Raw genomic sequence first — 19,768 nt, forward strand, 5'->3', positions numbered from 1 at the left:
AGCAAATACTCACCAGCAACTACACACCACACCACAGAAACACCAACCCAGGAACCAGTCCCTGTAGCAAACCTCATTGCTTACTCTGTACCCATATCTACTCTAGCGACATCATCAGAGGACCCAACCACATAAGCCACACCATCCAGGGCTCATTAACCTGCACGTCTACTAATGTGATATATGCCATCATGTGCCAGCAATGCCCCTCTGCCATGTACATTGGCCAAACAGGACAGTCCCTATGTAAAAGAATAAATGGACACAAATCGGACATCAGGAATGGTAACATACAAAAGCCAGTAGGAGAACACTTTAATCTCCCTGGACATTCAATAACAGATTTAACAGTAGCTATGCTTGAACAAAAAAACTTCAGAAACAGACTTCAAAGAGAAACAGCAGAACTAACATTCATTTGCAAATTTAACACCATTAATTTGGGCTTGAATAGGGACTGGGAATGGCTGGCTCATTACAAAAGCAGCTTTGCCTCTCCTGGAATTGACACCTCCTCATACATTATTGGGAGTGGACCTCATCCACCCTGACTGAATTGGCCTTGTCAACACTGGTTCTCCACTTGTGAGGTAACTCCCTTCTCTTCATGTATCATTATATAATGCCTGCATCTGAAATTTTCATTCCATGCATCTGAAGAAGTGGGTTTTTTTACCCAGGAAAGCTTATGCCCAAATAAATCTGTTAATCTTGAAGATGCCACCGGACTCCTTGTTGTTCATGCTATGAACAGAGGAAAAAAGACAAGCTAGAGGGAAAGGGAAGAGATCGATCCTCTGTGAAATATAAAATGTTAACACAGCACATGCTCAGTGCTCAATATTTCCAAATGTGAATCTGCTTCAGCATTCTTGAATAGTGAACCACAAAATCTAAAAACAATTCCATGTTACTTTTTAATCATTTAAGAGAGATGAGCCATTCATCAAACAGTGTGTGCATTGAACTGTGTCACCGCTAATTCAGTCCAATGCCAGTTTTTTTCTCATTACACCAAAGCTCAGAGAAGGGAAATGTAAGAACAAAAGAGGGGGGGAACCCACAACATCCTGTTGGAACAGTACTCACTGTTTTCTCAGGGAAAAACAAGTACGCGCAATATTTGGACAACAAAATGTGCTCTGTTGGTTGGTTGTTTTTTAAATCCTGTATCACAGTATACAACTGAATTATATTTCAAGTTCTGAAGAACTGCAATGGAAAATAAAAATGTAGTACCCACAGAGTTAGCTATGTGACAGTGAAAAAGAAACACCTGACAGCAAAAATACATGTGTTTTTATGTTATTGAGGCTCTGGACTTTATTTACGAGTAAAGAACACTAGAATGTCTGTTTTAAATTAATCTTTGCCTGGCAATGTAAACCAGTGGGTGGAATGGATATTGTAGTATTTCCAGGATTTAAGTTTGTTAGAGAACTCTGATCCCTTCTAAATTCTCAGATCTGTTTACTATTTAAAGGTGGTAAACTTATTGATTTTAGTGATGTTTTGTTTCTCTAAGTTCATTTTTGGTTATCAACCCTATAAGATTTTCAGAAATAATCTGCTCTTCAATTTTCATTATTTCAGGTGCAATGCAAGGAAAATATTTTTATATTGCTCAGACTTTGCAGAAAACAATTATTCAATTGTTTCCCAGGAAATCCCTTTGAAACAGACAATAGCAACCCCTTACTCAGTTAAAAATGATATGTGCTTAGCCTCTATGTGCTTCTCAGTAATCTTCACCTCTTTTTTTCCAGCCAGCACTCTATCCCAAGAGTTCACTCTCTTAGCTCTCTCTCAGGGTCATGCTACAAGTGCCTTTCTGGATGTCCTTGTCTTTCTGCTCCAACTCTGGTGTTTCTGTCTGCTTCTCCCTCACACACATTCACAACTCCATTAAAACAGTAGCCAGCCTCCAGCATTTTCATTCAGCCTCAATGAAACTCCTTCCCCCACACAACTCAGCTCCCGAACAGCCCTACATGTGGCCTGTGTTTCAGGTAATGACTCCTATTGCTTCAGTAATTTTCCTCTAAAAGGAGCATAACTGCTTCTTACACTTATCCTGAATGACCGACAGCTAGCATGCTCACTGCTTCAACAAGGTTTCACCCCACCACAAGTATTATAACCCCCCCACACACACACACCGCCCATGCCCATTGTCTCGGTGGAATCCAAAATGGTGATGCCATGGGCAGATAAGAGGTCCCTTCGAGAGCTGTTTCGTCAAGTTTAGTCCCCTGTTGTCACAGGCAACCTGGCTGAATAATCCCATTAATAAACTTTTCAAGCTCCATCTTAAAACTAGTTCAGTTGTATGCCCCCACTACACCTATCAGAAGGTTGTTGCAGAACCCCACTCTTCTGATAAATTGGAAATCTCCTTATTTCCAGCCTCAATTTATTCATGGCCAGTTTATACCCATTTGTTCTGGTTCCAGCATTGTCCTTTAGATTAAATAGCTCTCCTCCCTCCCCCATGTGTAACACCCCCACTCCCCCCCCCAGCAAATGTGTTTATAGAGATAAATCATTTCCCCTCTGAACCTTCATTTTGCTAGACTAAACAAGCCAAGATCTTTTAGTCTCTTCTGGTAAAATAAGATCTCCATTCCCCTGTTCATCCTAGATCTTCTCTGCATCTGTTCCAATTTAAATCCATCTTTCTTGAACCTGGGTGACTGGAATTGTACACAGTATTCTAGATGAGTTCTTACTAATGTCTTGTGCAATGGCATTAATATTTTGCTGTCTCTATTGGACATACCTATTTGATAAGTCCTAGGTTCACATTTGTCTTTTTCACAGCCACATCCTATTGGTGGATTATAGTCTTCCTATGTATCAGAGGGGTAGCCATGTTAGTCTGGTTCTGTAGAAGCAGCAAAGAATCCTGTGGCACCTTATAGACTAACAGACGTTTTGCAGCGTGAGCTTTCGTGGATGCACTTGCATCCGAAGAAGTGGGTATTCACCCACGAAAGCTCATGCTGCAAAACGTCTGTTAGTCTATAAGGTGCCACAGGATTCTTTGAGTCTTCCTATGATTAACTAATTCACTCAGGTCTTTCTCCTCTTCTGTTATTTCAAACTGATTGGCCAAATCTTATAGCAGAAATACTTGTTATTAGTCCCTAGTGGCATGATTGATCTTTCATTTTGTACTATGCCCTGTCCGACCCATCCCAAACAAAAAGAAAAAAATAATTTTCAAATGACAAATGAAACAAGCTTAACTATTGACATCATGTTTTTCTCTCAGGACAAAACCCAGATGATACCTATGCCTCCCTCCCAGTGTTCCCATATTTTATCTTTAAATTTCAAGTTTTTCTACTGAGACCAAATACCTTTTACCACGGTATTTCTGTGAGGATGCTACATTCCAAGGTAGCTGCATTTGCCATGTGATCTTCCAATCACATACTACTCTGATAGGAGTTCCCCTCTTTGGGAAGCTTTTAGCTGGTTTAGCTGGATTGCTCCACATCCACAGTTCCAGTGGATGTACCCGGAACCCTTGCACTTCTGCAAATTATAGGAAGAGAGTTAGACAGCCATCTCTTCTTGGGCCCATTCATTCCTTTGAGTAACCAATTCCCTGCTCTACTACTTAGGACAATATTACCTTTTACCCTCCTGGGACATTTCACTCCATATTCTTTATGAAAAATATACTTATGATATGAATATGACATAATTGAGATGTACTTTATGCAAGATGGCTTAAGTGAGATATCATTGGAAAGGTTATGATTTACTGAATGTGATTATCCAATTTGTATGCCTGTATCACTTCTGTATCTGAAGTTAGGAATATTGACTATGCATCTGTATTTCAACTATGCTACTTTGAGTGACACCCACTGCTAACACTTCAGATACAACAATGGAAAAGCCAGACAGGGCAGATGGCCCATCAGAAAGGACAATGGACTATATAAAGGCTTGGCCTTCCTGCAGACCCTCCATGCTGCCACTGACTCATGGATGCTGTGATACTACAGAGTCAGGTGGTCTCTGTTACTAAAACATTACCTGGGACTTCTTGTAACTTTCCACTGGAAGGGAAGTGGGGAGAAGTTTGGGAAACAAAGGATTCCCACCTTATGTAAATCCTATTTAAGGGTGGGGAGGAAGGCAAACAGAACTCCTCCTCTCCGTGGCCTGTCTGCCCAAGAGGAAAGACAGCTAAAGCCACCTGAAGGGAACTCGGGGGGGGGGGAGTTCAGACTGAGACAGGGATCCAGTCTGAAAAGGAATATAGCTGGACCTCCGAACCACAGAAACTTTGCAACCGGCCTAAAATAACATTTAGGGTAAGAAATTACATTTTATAACCTATTTCTTAAGTATATTGAGCTTAGCTTGCGTACTTTGGTTTATTTGCTCAGTAATCTGCTTTGTTCTGTATGTTATCCCTTATATCCACTTAAAATTCACTTTTATAGTCAATACATTTATTTCTTCTTTATAATATAACCCAGTGTATGTCATTTCTAACTGGAGGGGGGGGGAGCAACAAGTTGTGCACATCTCCCTGCACATTGAGGGAGGGGGCGAATTTCATAAAACCTTTGGGTTTGTCCCCCTTAAAGGAAGTGGGCACCAAAGCATTGGGGCAAGCCCCTAAGGCTGAATCTTTCAGAGCGGATCTCTGTCTCTGTGTGCAGCTGGGTGTGGCCCTGCCTGTGTGCTTGACTGGAAGAGGCTTGTGAGCCTAGCCGAGCAAGGCCAGGTAAAGGGGACCCAGGCTGGCAGAACAGGCTGACTCAGCGGCATCCCGGCACATCAGGGCCCAAACCTGTCACATCTCCCACCAAGGCCATCTGGACAAGACATCAGTATTACCATGCTTGTCCACAGGCCTCCCTGTGACTGTGAAATCATAGACTGCGGTTCTTCCTACCACCTGGTAAGTTGCTCCTCTGAGGATCCCTGAATCTAAAGAGCTACTGCAGTGATGCTTAGTCCATCCTTACCGCAAACTATCTTCCACACAAATAGTGGTGAAAATGTTCCCTAGATTTAATCACGCCCAGGAGTTTCTTTCAGGTGATGTGATAATTTCTCTCCAGTGAACTTAGACATTTGCTATAATTAACCAGCTCAAGTCCCTTGTGTTATTGTGTCAATACTGCCCCAAAACCATAAATACGACTATCTACATCCAATATCAAAAGAGGTTTTTAAACATGGGTAGGCTGAGACAGGACAGTCACAAGAGTCTTCTTCAACTCTGAAAATGCTAAATCATGCTCTGCTGACCACTGAAACCGTTTCCCTCTTTCACCCAACCTATATAATGGTTTTGCAATATTGCAAAACCCACAAATAAACTTTCTATAACAGGAGCAGCATCCTATACAAATCTGCACATATGTGAGTGTCTGGGAGTTCTTCACAGCCTCAATTTTCTTTTTGTCAGGGGAAATTCCCCCTCACTTTTGTGTCCCCAAGGTTAATTACCCGTTTTTGAAACGACTCCCATTTCTTTAGCATTGGTTTCAGATTGGCAGTATTAAGCTTATCACAGCTCATTTGTAAATATGTCAGTTCCTGTTCAAAGGTTTTAGCATGGACCAAAATACCACCTAGGTATAACAAACAGGCTGAAAGTGGCACGCCATGTAATATTCTTCTCGTTAGCTTCTCATCTGTGGCTGAGGCATTATGCAGGCTGAAAGTCATCACTTTAAATTGCCACAGGCCATGTCCTGCTGGGAAAGCAGTCTTCTCCCTGTCCTATGGATCCACTTCCACTTCCCAATACCTACTTTTAAGACCCAATGTGGAAAACCCAATTGAACCAGCTACAACATCCAGCGTATCATCTATTCATGGTGTACAAGAGTTGACCGGGGCTCGACCCTCTCCAGGGCAGAGGGGAGCCACGCCGGCTCACTACACACCGATGGATCCGGGGAAATAGTCCGTCCGGGGGTCCCCCTCGGTAGCCCTTGCGGTAGTCAGCGGCACTGTGGTTACATCTGGCCCCAGCTCCGGCGGGGCAACGAACACTGGGTCAGGAGGCTCAGGCCCTCAGGCAGGGCTGAGCCGTAACAACAGTTATGAGCCCAACCCTAGGTCAGGGCAGGGCGACACACACTGGGCAGGGCTGAGCCACAGTAACAGGCTTCGGCCTCCTCAGGCCAGGGAGAGGGGGAGTCTGCCACTCAGGAATGGGGTGGCAGGGGGGACGCAGGCCCACCCACTCCACTGCGTCCCAGCCCGGGGCCCTAGCAGCGGCTGACTATCCGCTGCTTAGTCAGTGGGGATACTGGCCGCAACACACTGACATAGGCTCTGGTCTTGCTGCAGCCAGACTGGGGTCGGCTGCCCCCGGGCTACTTCCATACTCCCCCTCGGGACCTACCCGGGTCCTGACATTGGTCTCTGCAGGGTCCAGGAGCATGGGTTCGTCACGGCCGGGGGCTGGTTGGCAGGTCCAGCAACTCCTCCGGGTAGCTGGCGTGGGGTAGCTCTGGCAGCTCCTCCGGGTAGCGGGCGCGGGGTAGCTCTGGCCAGTCTGGGTGGCTGCCTTGGGCCGCAGGAGCTTCCCAGTCTCAAGCTCCCCTAGGGACGTCTGCTCTCTCCGGCAGCTGCGGCCCTACTGAGCTCTGAGGGCCGGCCTTTATAGTTCTGGGTTGCCGCCTGACCCTTTGAGGGGCGGGCACAGAGCTCGCTAGCTCCGCCCACTCTGGCCTCCGGCTGGGCTTTTCCTCCTCCGGGGCGGAGGGGAGCCACACCGCCTCACTACAGTGGTAATGGATATGAATCCTTTAATGTGACTTCATTTACTTTTCTATAGTCCACACAGAATCTGGTGCTGCCATCTTTTTTTCTTAACCAGAACTATGGATAAGGCTGGAGTGCTAGCTAAAGGCTCTATTATGCCTTCCTTACGCATTTCCTCAGTGGCCTGTAAAGCTTCTTCCCTTTTTGCTACTGACAAACAGTGAGGTGGCTGTTTAATGGGTCAGTTTCCCTGAGTATTAATCTTGTGCTGGACCAGGGCAGTACAACCTATATCTTTGTTGGATTGGTAGAACAACTCTGATTCCTAACCAGAAAGTCTTTTAGCACAGTCTGGTGCTCCTCATTTGAGTGTACAGCACTGCATTGGAACAAGTCCAGCTGAGACTCTTGGGAGCTCACCTGCCCTCCTTTCCTCCTTTTAATTTTCTTCTATTCCAGCATTTACTAGATCCGCAGGTTCACATTTTGCTGCTATGGTTCCCTTCTTTACTATTTGATGCTTGTCAGAAATATTCAGCAAATGAACATGGATCATTCTAAAAGGAAATATTTCTTCACACAATGCACAGTCAAGCTGTGGAACTCTTTGGTAGAGGATGTTGTGAAGGCCAAGACTATAACAGGGTTCAAAAAAGAACTAGATAAATTCCCGGAGGATAGATCCATCAATAGCTATTAGCCAGAATCGGCAGGAATGGTGTCCCTAACCTCTATTTGCCAGAAGCTGGAAATGGGCGATAGAGGATGGATGTTCAGTTAATTCTCTCTGAAGCACCTAGCATTGGCCACTGTTGGAAGACAGGATACTGAGTAGATGGACCATTGGTCTGACCCAGTGTGACCATTCTTATGTTCTTGCTGCAAATTGCTACAAACTCAGTGTTTCTCCTTGGAAACTGGATCCCACTCCTGAAATCAGTGTTGTCCTTTAGACCCAATATCTGGGGTCCTGCAGGTTGTTTCCATCAGGAGGAGATATTGATGATGGAGCTAGGTATTTCTTTGATGCAATCCTGTGTATTTACAAAAACTTCACAAAGTCCTGGTTACCTGAACACAGTAGAAACCAAACAGAAGGCAGTTTTTTTGTTGGCTATTCCAAGCCTCTTTTTTCAGCACTCTACCCCAAAAGTTCTCTTTTAGCTTTCTCTCAGTGTTATGCTACAAGTGTTTCTTTAGCTGTCCTTGGCTTTTTACTGCATTCTCTGTCTGTTTCTGTGGTGTTTCTGGCTGCTTCTCTCACACACATTCACAGATGCATAAAACTGCTTTCTGTGTGTTTGCATTCAGCACTCTGCAAATTTGACACCATCAGCTCAGGATTAAACAAAGACTGTGAATGGCTTGCCAATTACAGAACCAGTCTCTCCTCCCTTGGTTTTCACACCTCAACTGCTAGCACAGGGCCTCATCCTCCCTGATTGAACTAACCTCGTTATCTCTAGCTTGCTTCTTGCTTGCTTATATATACCTGCCCCTGGAAATTTCCACTACTTGCATCTGAAGAAGTGGTTATTCACCCATGAAAGCTCATGCTGCAAAACGTCTGTTAGTCTATAAGGTGCCACAGGATTCTTTGCTGCTTCTACAGAACCAGACTAACACGGCTACCCCTCTGATACTTCAGCCCTCTGGTCACATAGCTCAGCTTCTGACCAGCCTTGCATGTGTCCTGTGTTTTGGGTGGTGGCTACTATTGTTTTCAGCTATATTACTCCAAAAGGAGCTTAATTGCTTTTGTATTTATCCTGAATGAAGTGTGGCTGTTACACCCACTAGCTTCAATGTGGTTTCATCCACCCAGCATAACACTATATTTCTCTTATAGCAAACCCTGTGGAGTGATCGAAGTGGGCTAGAACTGGTTGAAAAAAAATGGCAAATATTTTTGGTAAAAAAAGATATTTTCCCCCAGTTTTATTTTTGGCCATTGATTTTCACACTGAAGGAATACAACTAATACAAGGAAGGCTACCAGACTAATCTTCAAATGATGATGAGAATTTGTGCAATGACTTGTTTGTAACAGTAGCTACTGGAATGAGTGAACACTGACCCTTTTCCATGTGTCGGGCAGTAACTTTTTGTAATCACCATGTCCGGTGACTGGAGCCAGGGAATAAAATTTAGTCTCTTATCAGCTTACCTGTGTCACACCTGTACTGCACTTTTCTTATTAAAATTGTCACGTGTGGGATATACCTTGTGCTGTACTTGGGTCATCTCACAACAATGAGGTAACCAAATATTATTACAAGAAACTATACTGTGGTCTCGTTGATATTCCCAATTTGACTGGCTGGCTGTTCCTGTACTCTCTTGTTTATAGTGTTAGCCACCTTTGAGGAAATGTGGTGCACAGGGCTGTAACAGGCATTTTTAGGAGTCAGCCTGCTACTGAATATTAGGTACACAAATAGTGAGTCTGTGGGGAGATTATATTATCCCCTTGTTCCACTTGTCTTTTTTCCTCTCTTTTAAACTAGTAGTGGTGTCATGTGCACCTCTGGTAGAGCTGCAAATAGCTACCCAATTCAAGAACTAGCTAACAGCCCTGCACACACAACTTTCCAAATTTAGGGGCATTCAACAGCATATAGAATATTGGAAAACTGAATTATTCTGATATTCCACAGACTATGTTGCTTTTGCATTTTCATAACCAGGACTGTAGAGAGAGCAGGAAGTGCGTTGGTAGGAATTCACTGCCATGATGATGGTAACAAATCTGGCACAAATGTGGCCATGCAAAGTATTGGTCAGCTATGTTTGACTACACTGAGAGTGGGTATTAATAAAATTGAAAGGCTTTTCTACAAAACAATGTATTGGTGGATGATTAAAGATTTTGAATATAGTCATTTTTACTCCAGTTTTTTCTCTTTCTTTGTTGAGTCCTATCGGTGTGATTGGCACAGTATCAAACCTGATCTCTGCTTCAAGAACCGTACAAGGGAAATATGACAGTTTGATGTAATTCTAAATAGATTACAGGGAGCTCCTTAAATCAAGGCACTGAAGCACAATGCATGGTATATTCAATTTCACTGTGAGCTTTATTGATTCTGTCTGCCCTGCTATGCTATTTACAAAGCACTGACTGAACTCCAGTGCTTAACTTGCGCCAGGGCTGAGCCCCGGCACCTCTAGGCTTAGCAGTTCATAGCCCCAGCACCTCTGGGCTTGCTGCATCAGTAAAAAAAATTGCTTGAGCCCTGGAACCTCTTTTATTACAAATTGAGCACTGTGAAACTTCTCAGATTCTGCCCCAGCACTACACTGGGCTCACTATAAAATCCGGAACCAATTCTCTGAAGGCAACCTGTTCTTGGAGAATCTGGCTTTGCATGCTCAGCAATATCTCACATACTGACTTGGAGCCAAATTCAGGTCCTAAACATTTTTACTGGGTAGCATGGACACAGGACCCTGCAAGAGTTGTGAGAATGTGCGCCTGTGTTCAGACAAGCACAGCCACATACTCTGCCCCTTTGTAGATTAGTCCTGCAGTGCAAAGGAGTAATCTGCAAGAGATGCTGGGAGATCAGGTCAGTATGTCTTTAAATATGCAGCCTATGGTGCTTGACTGAGGCCCCATCCTGGAATGCCTTTCATGGCTTATGCCTCTGTTCTACAAATTGTGTGGAGTCAGGCCTTTTGAGCACATGTCTATGTGCAGCCAGAGCTCTGAATTTTGGCCTTGGAGACTAAAGCCTACTAAAGCCTAAATTAAGACGGATATAATAGTCAGGACATTGGGTTTTGAAAAATGCCATGGGATCTTTAACTTCTGGCAGAAACGAGCAGACAAGACCTCAGATGAATGTATCATTCAAAGACTGAAGTAGAATGTAACCAGGTCCCTGAATAGTGTGAAACAGGAAATTGTAATAGTGGGGATGGGATATGACTGCAACACGAGTAAGGATTTCAGCAGAAAAAGGGTCAAGAACAGCTCTGGCAGGGTCCCAGAAATTATATGCAGACTTACACAGATGGTGATATGGGAGGAAAAAATAAGGTTAAGTTCAAGGATGACTTCAAGATTTCTGCTCTTTGGAACAAAGTAAAGGTTTACATGAAAAGAGTGATAGCAAAGTTTGCAATGAGATTAAGGGCTTGTTTACACTACCTGCTGGATCGGTGGGCAGCGATCGATCCAGCGGGGGTTGATTTATCACGTCTAGTATAGATGTTTTAAATTGACCAGTGAGTGCTCTCCCGTCGATGCCGGTACTCCACCAGAACGAGAAGCACAAGCAGAATCAATGGGAGAGCATCAACTGTCGACTTACTGCAGTGAAAACACTAAGTAGATCTAAGTACGTCAACTTCAGCTACGCTATTCATGTAGCTGAAGATGCAGATCTTAGATCAACCCCGCGCGTTAGTGTAGACAAGCCCTAAGAGAACTTTCTACCCAGACGGTGTTTGATGCATTCAGTAGTAAGAAGATCTGGGATAGCCAGGATCTGGCAGAATCAAAAGATACTTCTATCTCCAATATATTTGTATCAGAGAGTGAGTCCAGGCAGATGTAAAAATGTGTGTCCTTCCTTTAGAGATGATGGTCAACAGTTGAGGCTACCCATGAGACATTTCAGAGAGACACTATAATATAGAAAGATAGAATCAGTACTGGAATGGACTTTGAGAGGCCATCTAGTGTAGTCCCCTGCACTCATGGCAGGACTAAGTATTATAGAGAGAGAAAGAACAAAAGTTAGGGATAGAATCTTGAGAATTCCACAAGGGGAGGGTTGGAGGAAGGTTGTGAATCCTCCACCAGAAATTTAAAAGGAGTAGCTAGGTAGTATTAAATGCATGACAGGCAAGCGCTGGGGACACCAGATTTCTGCTTCTGTCGTGCATGAAAGGAAGAGCTATCTTCAATAGCACAAGATCAGACCAGGACTAGAAGAGAGAGGTTAACCGCTGTGGCTAAATTTTCATATTTCTCTTTTCATCAAGATTACATTTAGAGTTAGGATTTTCCTGTATAGTACCAGCAACCAGAGTTTATGCAAATAAGCATCTTCAAAAAAAATGCATTATCTTCCAACTTTGAGAAGATATTGACATTTTGATATTAGTATTTTTTCCTGAAGCAACTATCATTTGTCATGAACTGTTCTCAATGACAGAACTTTGAAATTATATGCAACATCAAAATGTAATCTATTAGCAAATCAGTACTTCTGTATGCATCTGGCCCATATGAATTCATTTGGCATGCATAGTGATATCTTCACTGTTCTCTAGCATTCTGGATTGGTGAAGAACATAATTCATAGATCCATATATTGTAAGGCCAGAAGGGAGCTTTAAATCATCTAGCTACAGTATAACACAGGCCATAGAGTTTTACCCAATTACCCAGCGGAAGCGTGCATGTGTGAAGGATGGTATTTTACAGTACTTGTGTAAGCTATTTTATTAGTAGCAATGTGTTGGCACTGGATCAAATTCATCATATATAACTCCGTTTACTTCAGTGAATCATTACATTGGTAAATTATATCTAATGATTAAAGCAGAGACTGGGCGTCAGGTCTGGATTCTTTTCCAAACCTGCCACTCACTGATTATGTGATCTTGGGCAAATCACAATATCATTTTACCTCATTCTATCCCTCTGTGATACTAGGGAATCAAATCTGACCTCCTTGGACAAAATACATTATATGAGTACTCTTACTAACAGATACAGCATTCAAGAATGACACTACTATAGCTATATATATTGGAGTCATTCAAACTTAGCTGGCATCCATTCTGAATGTCTGGAAACCTGGTCACGACATGATTTTATACTCTCATACTGTAACCATTGTGTTACAAAAGTTGCATCCTCTGAAATGGAGAAAGTGTTACTAGCCTAAATATTAGTACATCAGAGGAGTATTTTTTTTTGTCAGTGTGTTTTCTTAGCATCCAATATATCTCTGGCCATGCTCATTTAGATGAAATTGCTGTCTGATGTAAAATGCTTCTAATTTCAATATAGGAACTTCTGTGGCTTTCTACATGTAGTTCAGTGCCATTAACTGTGAGCTCAATCATGCTATTATGTTAGGGAGAGTGCTCTGACTTTTCTTCATTATCTGCTCTTTTTTTTTCATTATTTTCTTCATTTCATTCCTTCCATCCGCCTAGTCATCTCCCCCCTACATGCTATTCTCTCTCCTCCTCACTCCATTAACACACACTATCCAGTCAATGTGTAAGAAAAATATTGCAACCCTAAATTTGCACAAGATTATACCATAAACAGTGAGGGAAGAGAGACATTTGTAAAAGTTACAAAATAACCTTGATAGCATTCTGTTAACACAATCTTTTGAACAAAGGAAGCAAGTACTTTCTTTGCAATAGAAAGATATATATGTGTTTAAGTGTCTTTTTAAGCAGAGACATTACTGAAATGCTTCACCCCACAGAGCTCAGCTCAGTTTTTGTCTATCACTGATTTAATGGCAATGGCCATCATCCAGTTTAAATACATCTTGATTAGTAACTGAAAGGGTGTTTGTATAGTTGATTAGTAATCAGATATCAGAAGGAAAAGATTTGTTTTGCAATTCAGAAGGACCCAATGTTTTATTTTGCAAAATTACCTTAATCAAAAATGCCACACTCAAAACAGTACTATGTAGAACTACAAAGGAGGAGCTGTTTTGATCATGCTTTATCATCTAGGGTAATCAACATTTCCCATTCCTAGAAGAGTGATAGGCAAAAAAATTTAACAGCTGCTTGAGGTTTTATCACTCTGGGGAAGGAAATTCACACATTTCCCCAGGAAAAGCTTTGGTAGAGGTATCTTTCATGGAAACATCATTTAGACAGATTGGTTTAAAGAGGTCCACTATTTATACAAATTCAATCCTCAACAGCTGTCTAATGTTGGTTAAATCAAAAGCCAAAATCTATGTTTGTTTAACTCATAATTGGTTTATTTCCATAATATTGACATTATAGGGAAAAGGTGCATTTAAAACACAAGCCACTTTAATAGTGCTTGGACTGGATGCCAACTTTAACAATGCTATAAACTACAAAGATATGAAAGGGAAAAGGCTAGGACTACCTCTGCTAAATGCAATAGGATTAGTATAAGCTAATTACTCTTTCTGCATTAAATAATACTTCCTACCTAAGTTTCAATCTAAGGCATTTCATCACAATGTCTAAATGTGATATCTAAAACACCTGAAACTTGTCAAAATCCCTGCTGTGTAATACTACTACGTAGCCTCACTTTATCTGTAAATTTACTTTAACAATACAACACTATTTTTAAGATGCTGTTATAATACTTGGGGAAAAAAAGAAAAAAGTATCCTACCGTACCAGTTTGTATTTCTTATCCATGAGTTCATAGGAGTTTAGATCACTTTTCTTACAGTCACAGCAATAGCTCTTCCCTTGGAGTCAGAGTAAAGAGTGAATTGTGAGAGGTGCAGTGATCCTGGCTTGTTTTGTTTGTCCACTGTATCATTTGCTTTTGAGATTGATCCAATGCAGATGAAGTCAGGGTGCCAGCTGTCCTTGGAGGACAATGGCTCAATTGGAAGATGCCTTTGGAACAAAGGAGCTGCTTCCAGGATTGATTTTACATGCGCACATGTGACCTTTGCCTCAAATGACTCTATGGAAAGTGTCATCACCCTAAAGACCTGCTTTTAAATGAATCACTCTGATGCCCCTCAGTAAGGCCTTTTAACCACATACACATTCAAGAGAGGTCACTCTGTGTAGAGATAGCAATGTGATGCAAAGTTCTTTTTAATCATTACACAGAATTAATTAATGGGTCTAATTATTTTAGGTCCCTTTCAAGATCCTTGGCTAAATTCTTCAAACGTGGGTGCTTAAAGTCAGGCACCTAAATCCATATTTAGGTACTTAAAGAATGGTGCCCTGATTTTCAGAAACTCCGAACACTCTCAGCTCCCATTCATGTCGGTGGGAACAGAAAATTTGGCCACCTTTACTAAGGTGCATAAATATAGATTTAGGTGCCCAACTGCAAGCATCCAGATTTCAAAATTATGGCCGTTAGTTGTCTTTTTTAATGACTTTATTGTATAGAATTTTACATTAATTCCTGCACTGCACATGCATTTTTAAACAGATTCATTGTATCCAGGCATTCATTGAACTAGATTAATCAGAAATTGGACAAATCCACGTTTTTCCTATTTATGGAATATCTGTGGGAAAATGGTTTGTGAGCATATAATTAAAGACTGTTATGCATATGCAGAATGAGACAGTCAAATTAAAGTTGCATAGGCAATCTTAATTGTGGCATTTCCAAACTTCTGAGGGCTGGACTTTGCAACTTTAATAATGTTCCTTTAACATAGTTTTTGGGGGCATAATATAGATATAGAAATCCAATTAAAATATTGTTGTATTTGAAAATTATTCTGCAGAGCCTACAACCCAAACATTTCAGCATGGCAATAATTCATGAGAGCCAGCAAGTGAAACAGAGGAGAAACAAATTAACTCGAACACTTCGCAATTACAGCACATCAGTGCTTTTCAGCCATACAGATCAAAGTGCTTTACAAAGGTGGACAAACCATTTTAACCCTGTTTTACAGATGGAGGAAAATGAGGTGCAGAGAGGCCAGCCAGCAAGTTAATTTCAGAGCCAGGAACACAACTCAGGGAAGGATGTCTTATCTGCAACTATTCCCATTTTCAGATGGAAAGAAATGCAAAAAATAAACACTTGGGACCAGTGCTGAAAAGTAAATTAGATTTTTAAATATTTGCTTTAATAATATAATGCTTATTAACCAAGAACTTTGTATTATAAATAACGTACACTTACTGTGACAGTGTCCCCATTAAGCTTAAGCCAAAGCCTATTGAAGCCAATAGAAAGCCTGATTATACATTTCCTCCCACTACTAGAAGGAAGGAGGACTGAAACAGACACCTCTGGGTTTCCCTCCCATCTAAATTAGCATCAAAATACTTTCCATTAAAATATGTAACAATAACTATACATGCTGTGAATATGGGGTAAAAGACAACCCCAGAATTTTCTACTGCATTCCAGACTTTAAGGGAGGATGGCAAAGACTTGTAAATAGCATAGTTTCATAAAGCCAGAAGAGACCATGGTGATCATCCAAGCTGACCTGCAGGTAACACAGACCTTAGGACTTCCCTGAATTAACTGCTGCTTCAGGTTCAGTATCTGTGGTTGAACTAGGGCATATCGTTTGGGAAAGCATTCAGTCTTGATTTTAAAAGATTGAATGGAGAGCCAATGAGAAGTGAGCGACTGAAAACACCTATTGAATCAGCCTGACCAGCTCCCCATCACATGGAGGATTGTTCTCTGCACTACATGTTCTAATGTTTTTTTCAATTTAGTTTTTAAAGTCCTAGGCAGTAATCCTCTGCCACTTCCCTTGGAGACTATTGCACAGCGTAAAACAGCTCACGGTCAGAATATTTTTTTGCTCGATCCTGCTATTCAGCCTAAATTTTCAAGCTCTTAATTTCATCACATGCTCTGATCAGCACAGCATTTAATGGGACTTGATCATGTGTTTAAACTTAAGCACATGCCCAAATGCTTTGCTAAATCCAGAACTATATCCTCATGTATCAGCCTAAATTGTTTCTCTATATCCTGGGTGTTTATATATTTCCAGCATTTGTAGACATTCGTCATATCCCTCCCCAACAAAGTTACCTTTCAAGCTGGAGATAATTAGCTTTTTAAATGTTTCCTTACGTCAATATTTGTACTAGACTGACGTGTAAATAGCTTAGTGGATTTTTGTACATATTTTAATAACATAGCATCTTGATCGCATAATTGTTTATTTCTGCTTCTTTGAGCAATATTCAATGAATATAAATCTTAGTTTCAACCCATTCTCATTTTATATAAGTTAATGCAAAATATTCTATGAAGCAAAAGTCTGATTATGCTTCTGTTGAGGCAATCTCAAAGAACAGGACTAGATCCCAGGTAGGATAGTGTTACCTAGGCTTGCAGTAAACACAGTTGAAAGAGATTTTATGAGAATGCTCTAACTTCCTGAGACAATTTTGAATTGGACAATTTATGGTTTAAAATGAATGTGTCCCCCTATCAAATTATGGTTTTTAATATTTGAAATGGAAAAAATAACTGTGTTTCCACTAAGGTACCTTATCTCAACCAGGGGTCTGGGGCCTCCTAAAGGGCCACGAGTAGGTTCAGGGGATCTGCCAAGCAGGGCCAGAATTAGACTCTCTGGGGCCCAGGGCAGAAAGCCAAAGCCCCACCTCCTGGGGCTGAAGCTGAAGCCTGAGCAATGTAACTTTGTGGGGGCCTCTGTGGCATGGGGCCCCAGGCAACTTTCCTGCTTGCTATCCCCTAACGCAGGGGCGGGCAAACTTTTTGGCCTGAGGGCCACATCGGATTTTGGAAATTGTATGGAGGGCTGGTTAGGGGAGGCTGTGCCTCCCCAAACAGCCAGGCATGGCCCAGCCCCAGCCCCTATCCAACCCCCACTGCTTCTCACCTCCTGACAGCTCCCCCCGGACTCCTGTCCCATCCAACCCCCCTGTTCCCTGATGGCCCCCCCGGGATCCCTGCCCCAGCCATCCCCCCCACTCCCTGTCCCCTGACAGCCACCAGAACCTCCACCCCTGAGTGCCCCCCACCGCCCCATCCAACCCCTCCTCTCATTCCTGACTGCCCCTGGGACCCCGTCCCATCCAACCACCCCTTCTCCCTGTCCCCTGACTGCCCCCGAACCCCTACCCCTGACTGCCCCCCACCCCCTATCCAACCCCCTCTCTCTTTCCTGACTGGACCCACCCCCCAGGAACCCTGCCCCCATTCAACCCCTGTTCCCCGCTCTCTGACCACCCCAACCCCTGTCCACCACCCCGCCCCCTGACCACCACCCAGAACTCCCCTGTCCTCTATCCAATCCCCCCTGCTCCCTGCCCCCTTACTGCGCTGCGTGGAGCACCGGTGGCTGGTGGCGCTACAGCCACGCTGCCCGGCTGGAGCCAGCCACGCCACCGCACAGCACAGAGCACCAGGTCAAGCCGGGCTCTGCAGCCCCGCCACCCAGAGCATTGTGCCCGCAGTGCAGTGAGCTGAGGCTGCAGGGGAGGGAGGACAGTGAGGGAGGGGCCGGGGGCTAGCCTCCTGGGCCAGGAGCTCAGGGGCTGGGAAGGAGGGTCCCATAGGCCGAAGGTAGCCTGCAGGCCGCAGTTTGCCCACCTCTGCCCTAACACCAGCCCTGGCTTTTGTATGCAGAAAAGCAGTTGTTGTGACACCGGTGGGCCGTGGAGTTTTTATTGCATGTTGGGGTTGGGGAGGGGGGCTCAGAAAGAAAAAGGTTGAGAACCCCTACACTAGAGCACAAGTAGGGTTTATTCATTTATTTATTCTCTGACTAGAAAGGATGTTTTCTTTTTATGCAATTGGCTGCAGAGCTAGTTTTTTGGGGTGCTGGGAGAGAAGTCTTGTCATATAACAGATAACTGAAATTATTTCATGTATCAACGGCATTAGGCTGGTGATGTATTAAACAGATGTATTAGAAAGCCAAACAAAAACAAAGTAGAGGTTCCAGAAAGTAATGTTAGATCCAAAGATTACAAATTATAGTCTTTATCCTGAAAAAGGATCCACCTCCGGGGAGGCTCACTTACGTAGATTGCAGACCCCTCAGGACAGGGACCATGACTTCATATGTAGCACGGCATGGATGTTACTGGAATCCTAATCACAAATAATAATAATGCAATCCCATTGCAGGATTCAGTATCTAAAAGGTGTGATCCTGTGAGGTACTGAATGTTGAGGGCATCTGGCAGGACAGAGCCGGAGGCCCAGATCATCAAAGGTATGTATTGAAATCAATGGATGTTAGGTACCTACATACTTTTGAGGATCTGGACCTGTGGGCTTAATTTTCAGAGATGCTGAGCAAAGTACTACAGTTCTAACTGAAGTCAATGACAGCTGCCAGTCCTCAGAGCCTCTGAAAGCCAGGCCCTTAACCTCTTGATCTTGCACAGTCAGAGGGAAGTTCTGAATACTTAAATCAGGTCACTTGTTAGATGCCTAAATATGGATTTCAAGATCTAACATGAAGCTTCTATTTTTGAAATCTTGTTTACATATGTCCCAATATGCTAGAAATTCAGAAATGGTGAACATTGTTTATCTGGCACTTTGTAATCCTTTTATTTTGGTGTTTGTTTTATATCTGTATTGTGGTAAACAAAATGCATCAAAAACACCATTCCAGCTGTCAAGTGTGTCATGGAAAAAATGAAAAAAAAATAGTACTTTTGCAGAATCTGCACTGGAGATATTCATGAATAAAAGATTGTGACTTATAAAGCAAACACACAACCTCTCCATAATATTAATCTGTTCCATATTTCATTTTTGGAAGTGAATGATGGTTGAAAAATATCCTTAGGGTTTATTGAATGTATTGCTTAACCCAGCCACTCACCCCCTGAGCAGTGGAACTGTGGTTCTGCTTCATTAGGAGCCTTTCATAGCTTCTATGCCTGGGGTCAGTTTCACCTACTGTGAACAGGTTTATGCATGAAGAATGGATTCTTAGATTTTTGTGGCCGGAACTGTACAGCAATAGGTAATACTATACAAGCACAATTCCAAAGTCTGAGTTAATAGACAAAAATTATTCTGATCTGGTGCCTTTATAGGCAAGGTTTGAGTCATATCCATCCTGTAATCTGAATGGATGATGATGATGTACAGTATCTATTTACTTTGGCATGTTTTCCACAGGTGTTGTATGTCTTTAATTTACTATGTTGTAGCTAGGGATCTGTTAGTTCCTTAATTTTCAATAGTTTACCATTTATCCATAAATATTTTCTTTGGTCTGAAACATTTTTTTTAATTTACTTTTTCCACAGGGAGACAGATTGAGTTATTCTTTATCTCCTGTTAAGAAATGGCTTGTAAAAAAATATA

The 19,768-nt window shown here is 42.5% G+C and overlaps 1 protein-coding gene across 1 annotated transcript in view; it reads right to left on the reverse strand.

The window, feature by feature from the left end:
* The window catches only part of ENPP2 (ectonucleotide pyrophosphatase/phosphodiesterase 2), a 100,367-nt gene extending 86,126 nt beyond the window's left edge, over positions 1–14,241 (reverse strand). The window contains exon 1 of the mRNA XM_039522716.1: positions 14,125–14,241. Coding sequence (XP_039378650.1) covers positions 14,125–14,145 — 21 coding nt within the window. The 5' untranslated portion in view covers positions 14,146–14,241. The remainder of the gene's footprint in view (positions 1–14,124) is intronic.
* Between the last annotated feature and the right edge of the window lie 5,527 nt (positions 14,242–19,768).

The sequence above is a fragment of the Mauremys reevesii genome, linkage group 2, assembly GCF_016161935.1.
Source record: "Mauremys reevesii isolate NIE-2019 linkage group 2, ASM1616193v1, whole genome shotgun sequence".
In the NCBI taxonomy this organism is placed as follows: Eukaryota; Metazoa; Chordata; order Testudines; family Geoemydidae; genus Mauremys; species Mauremys reevesii.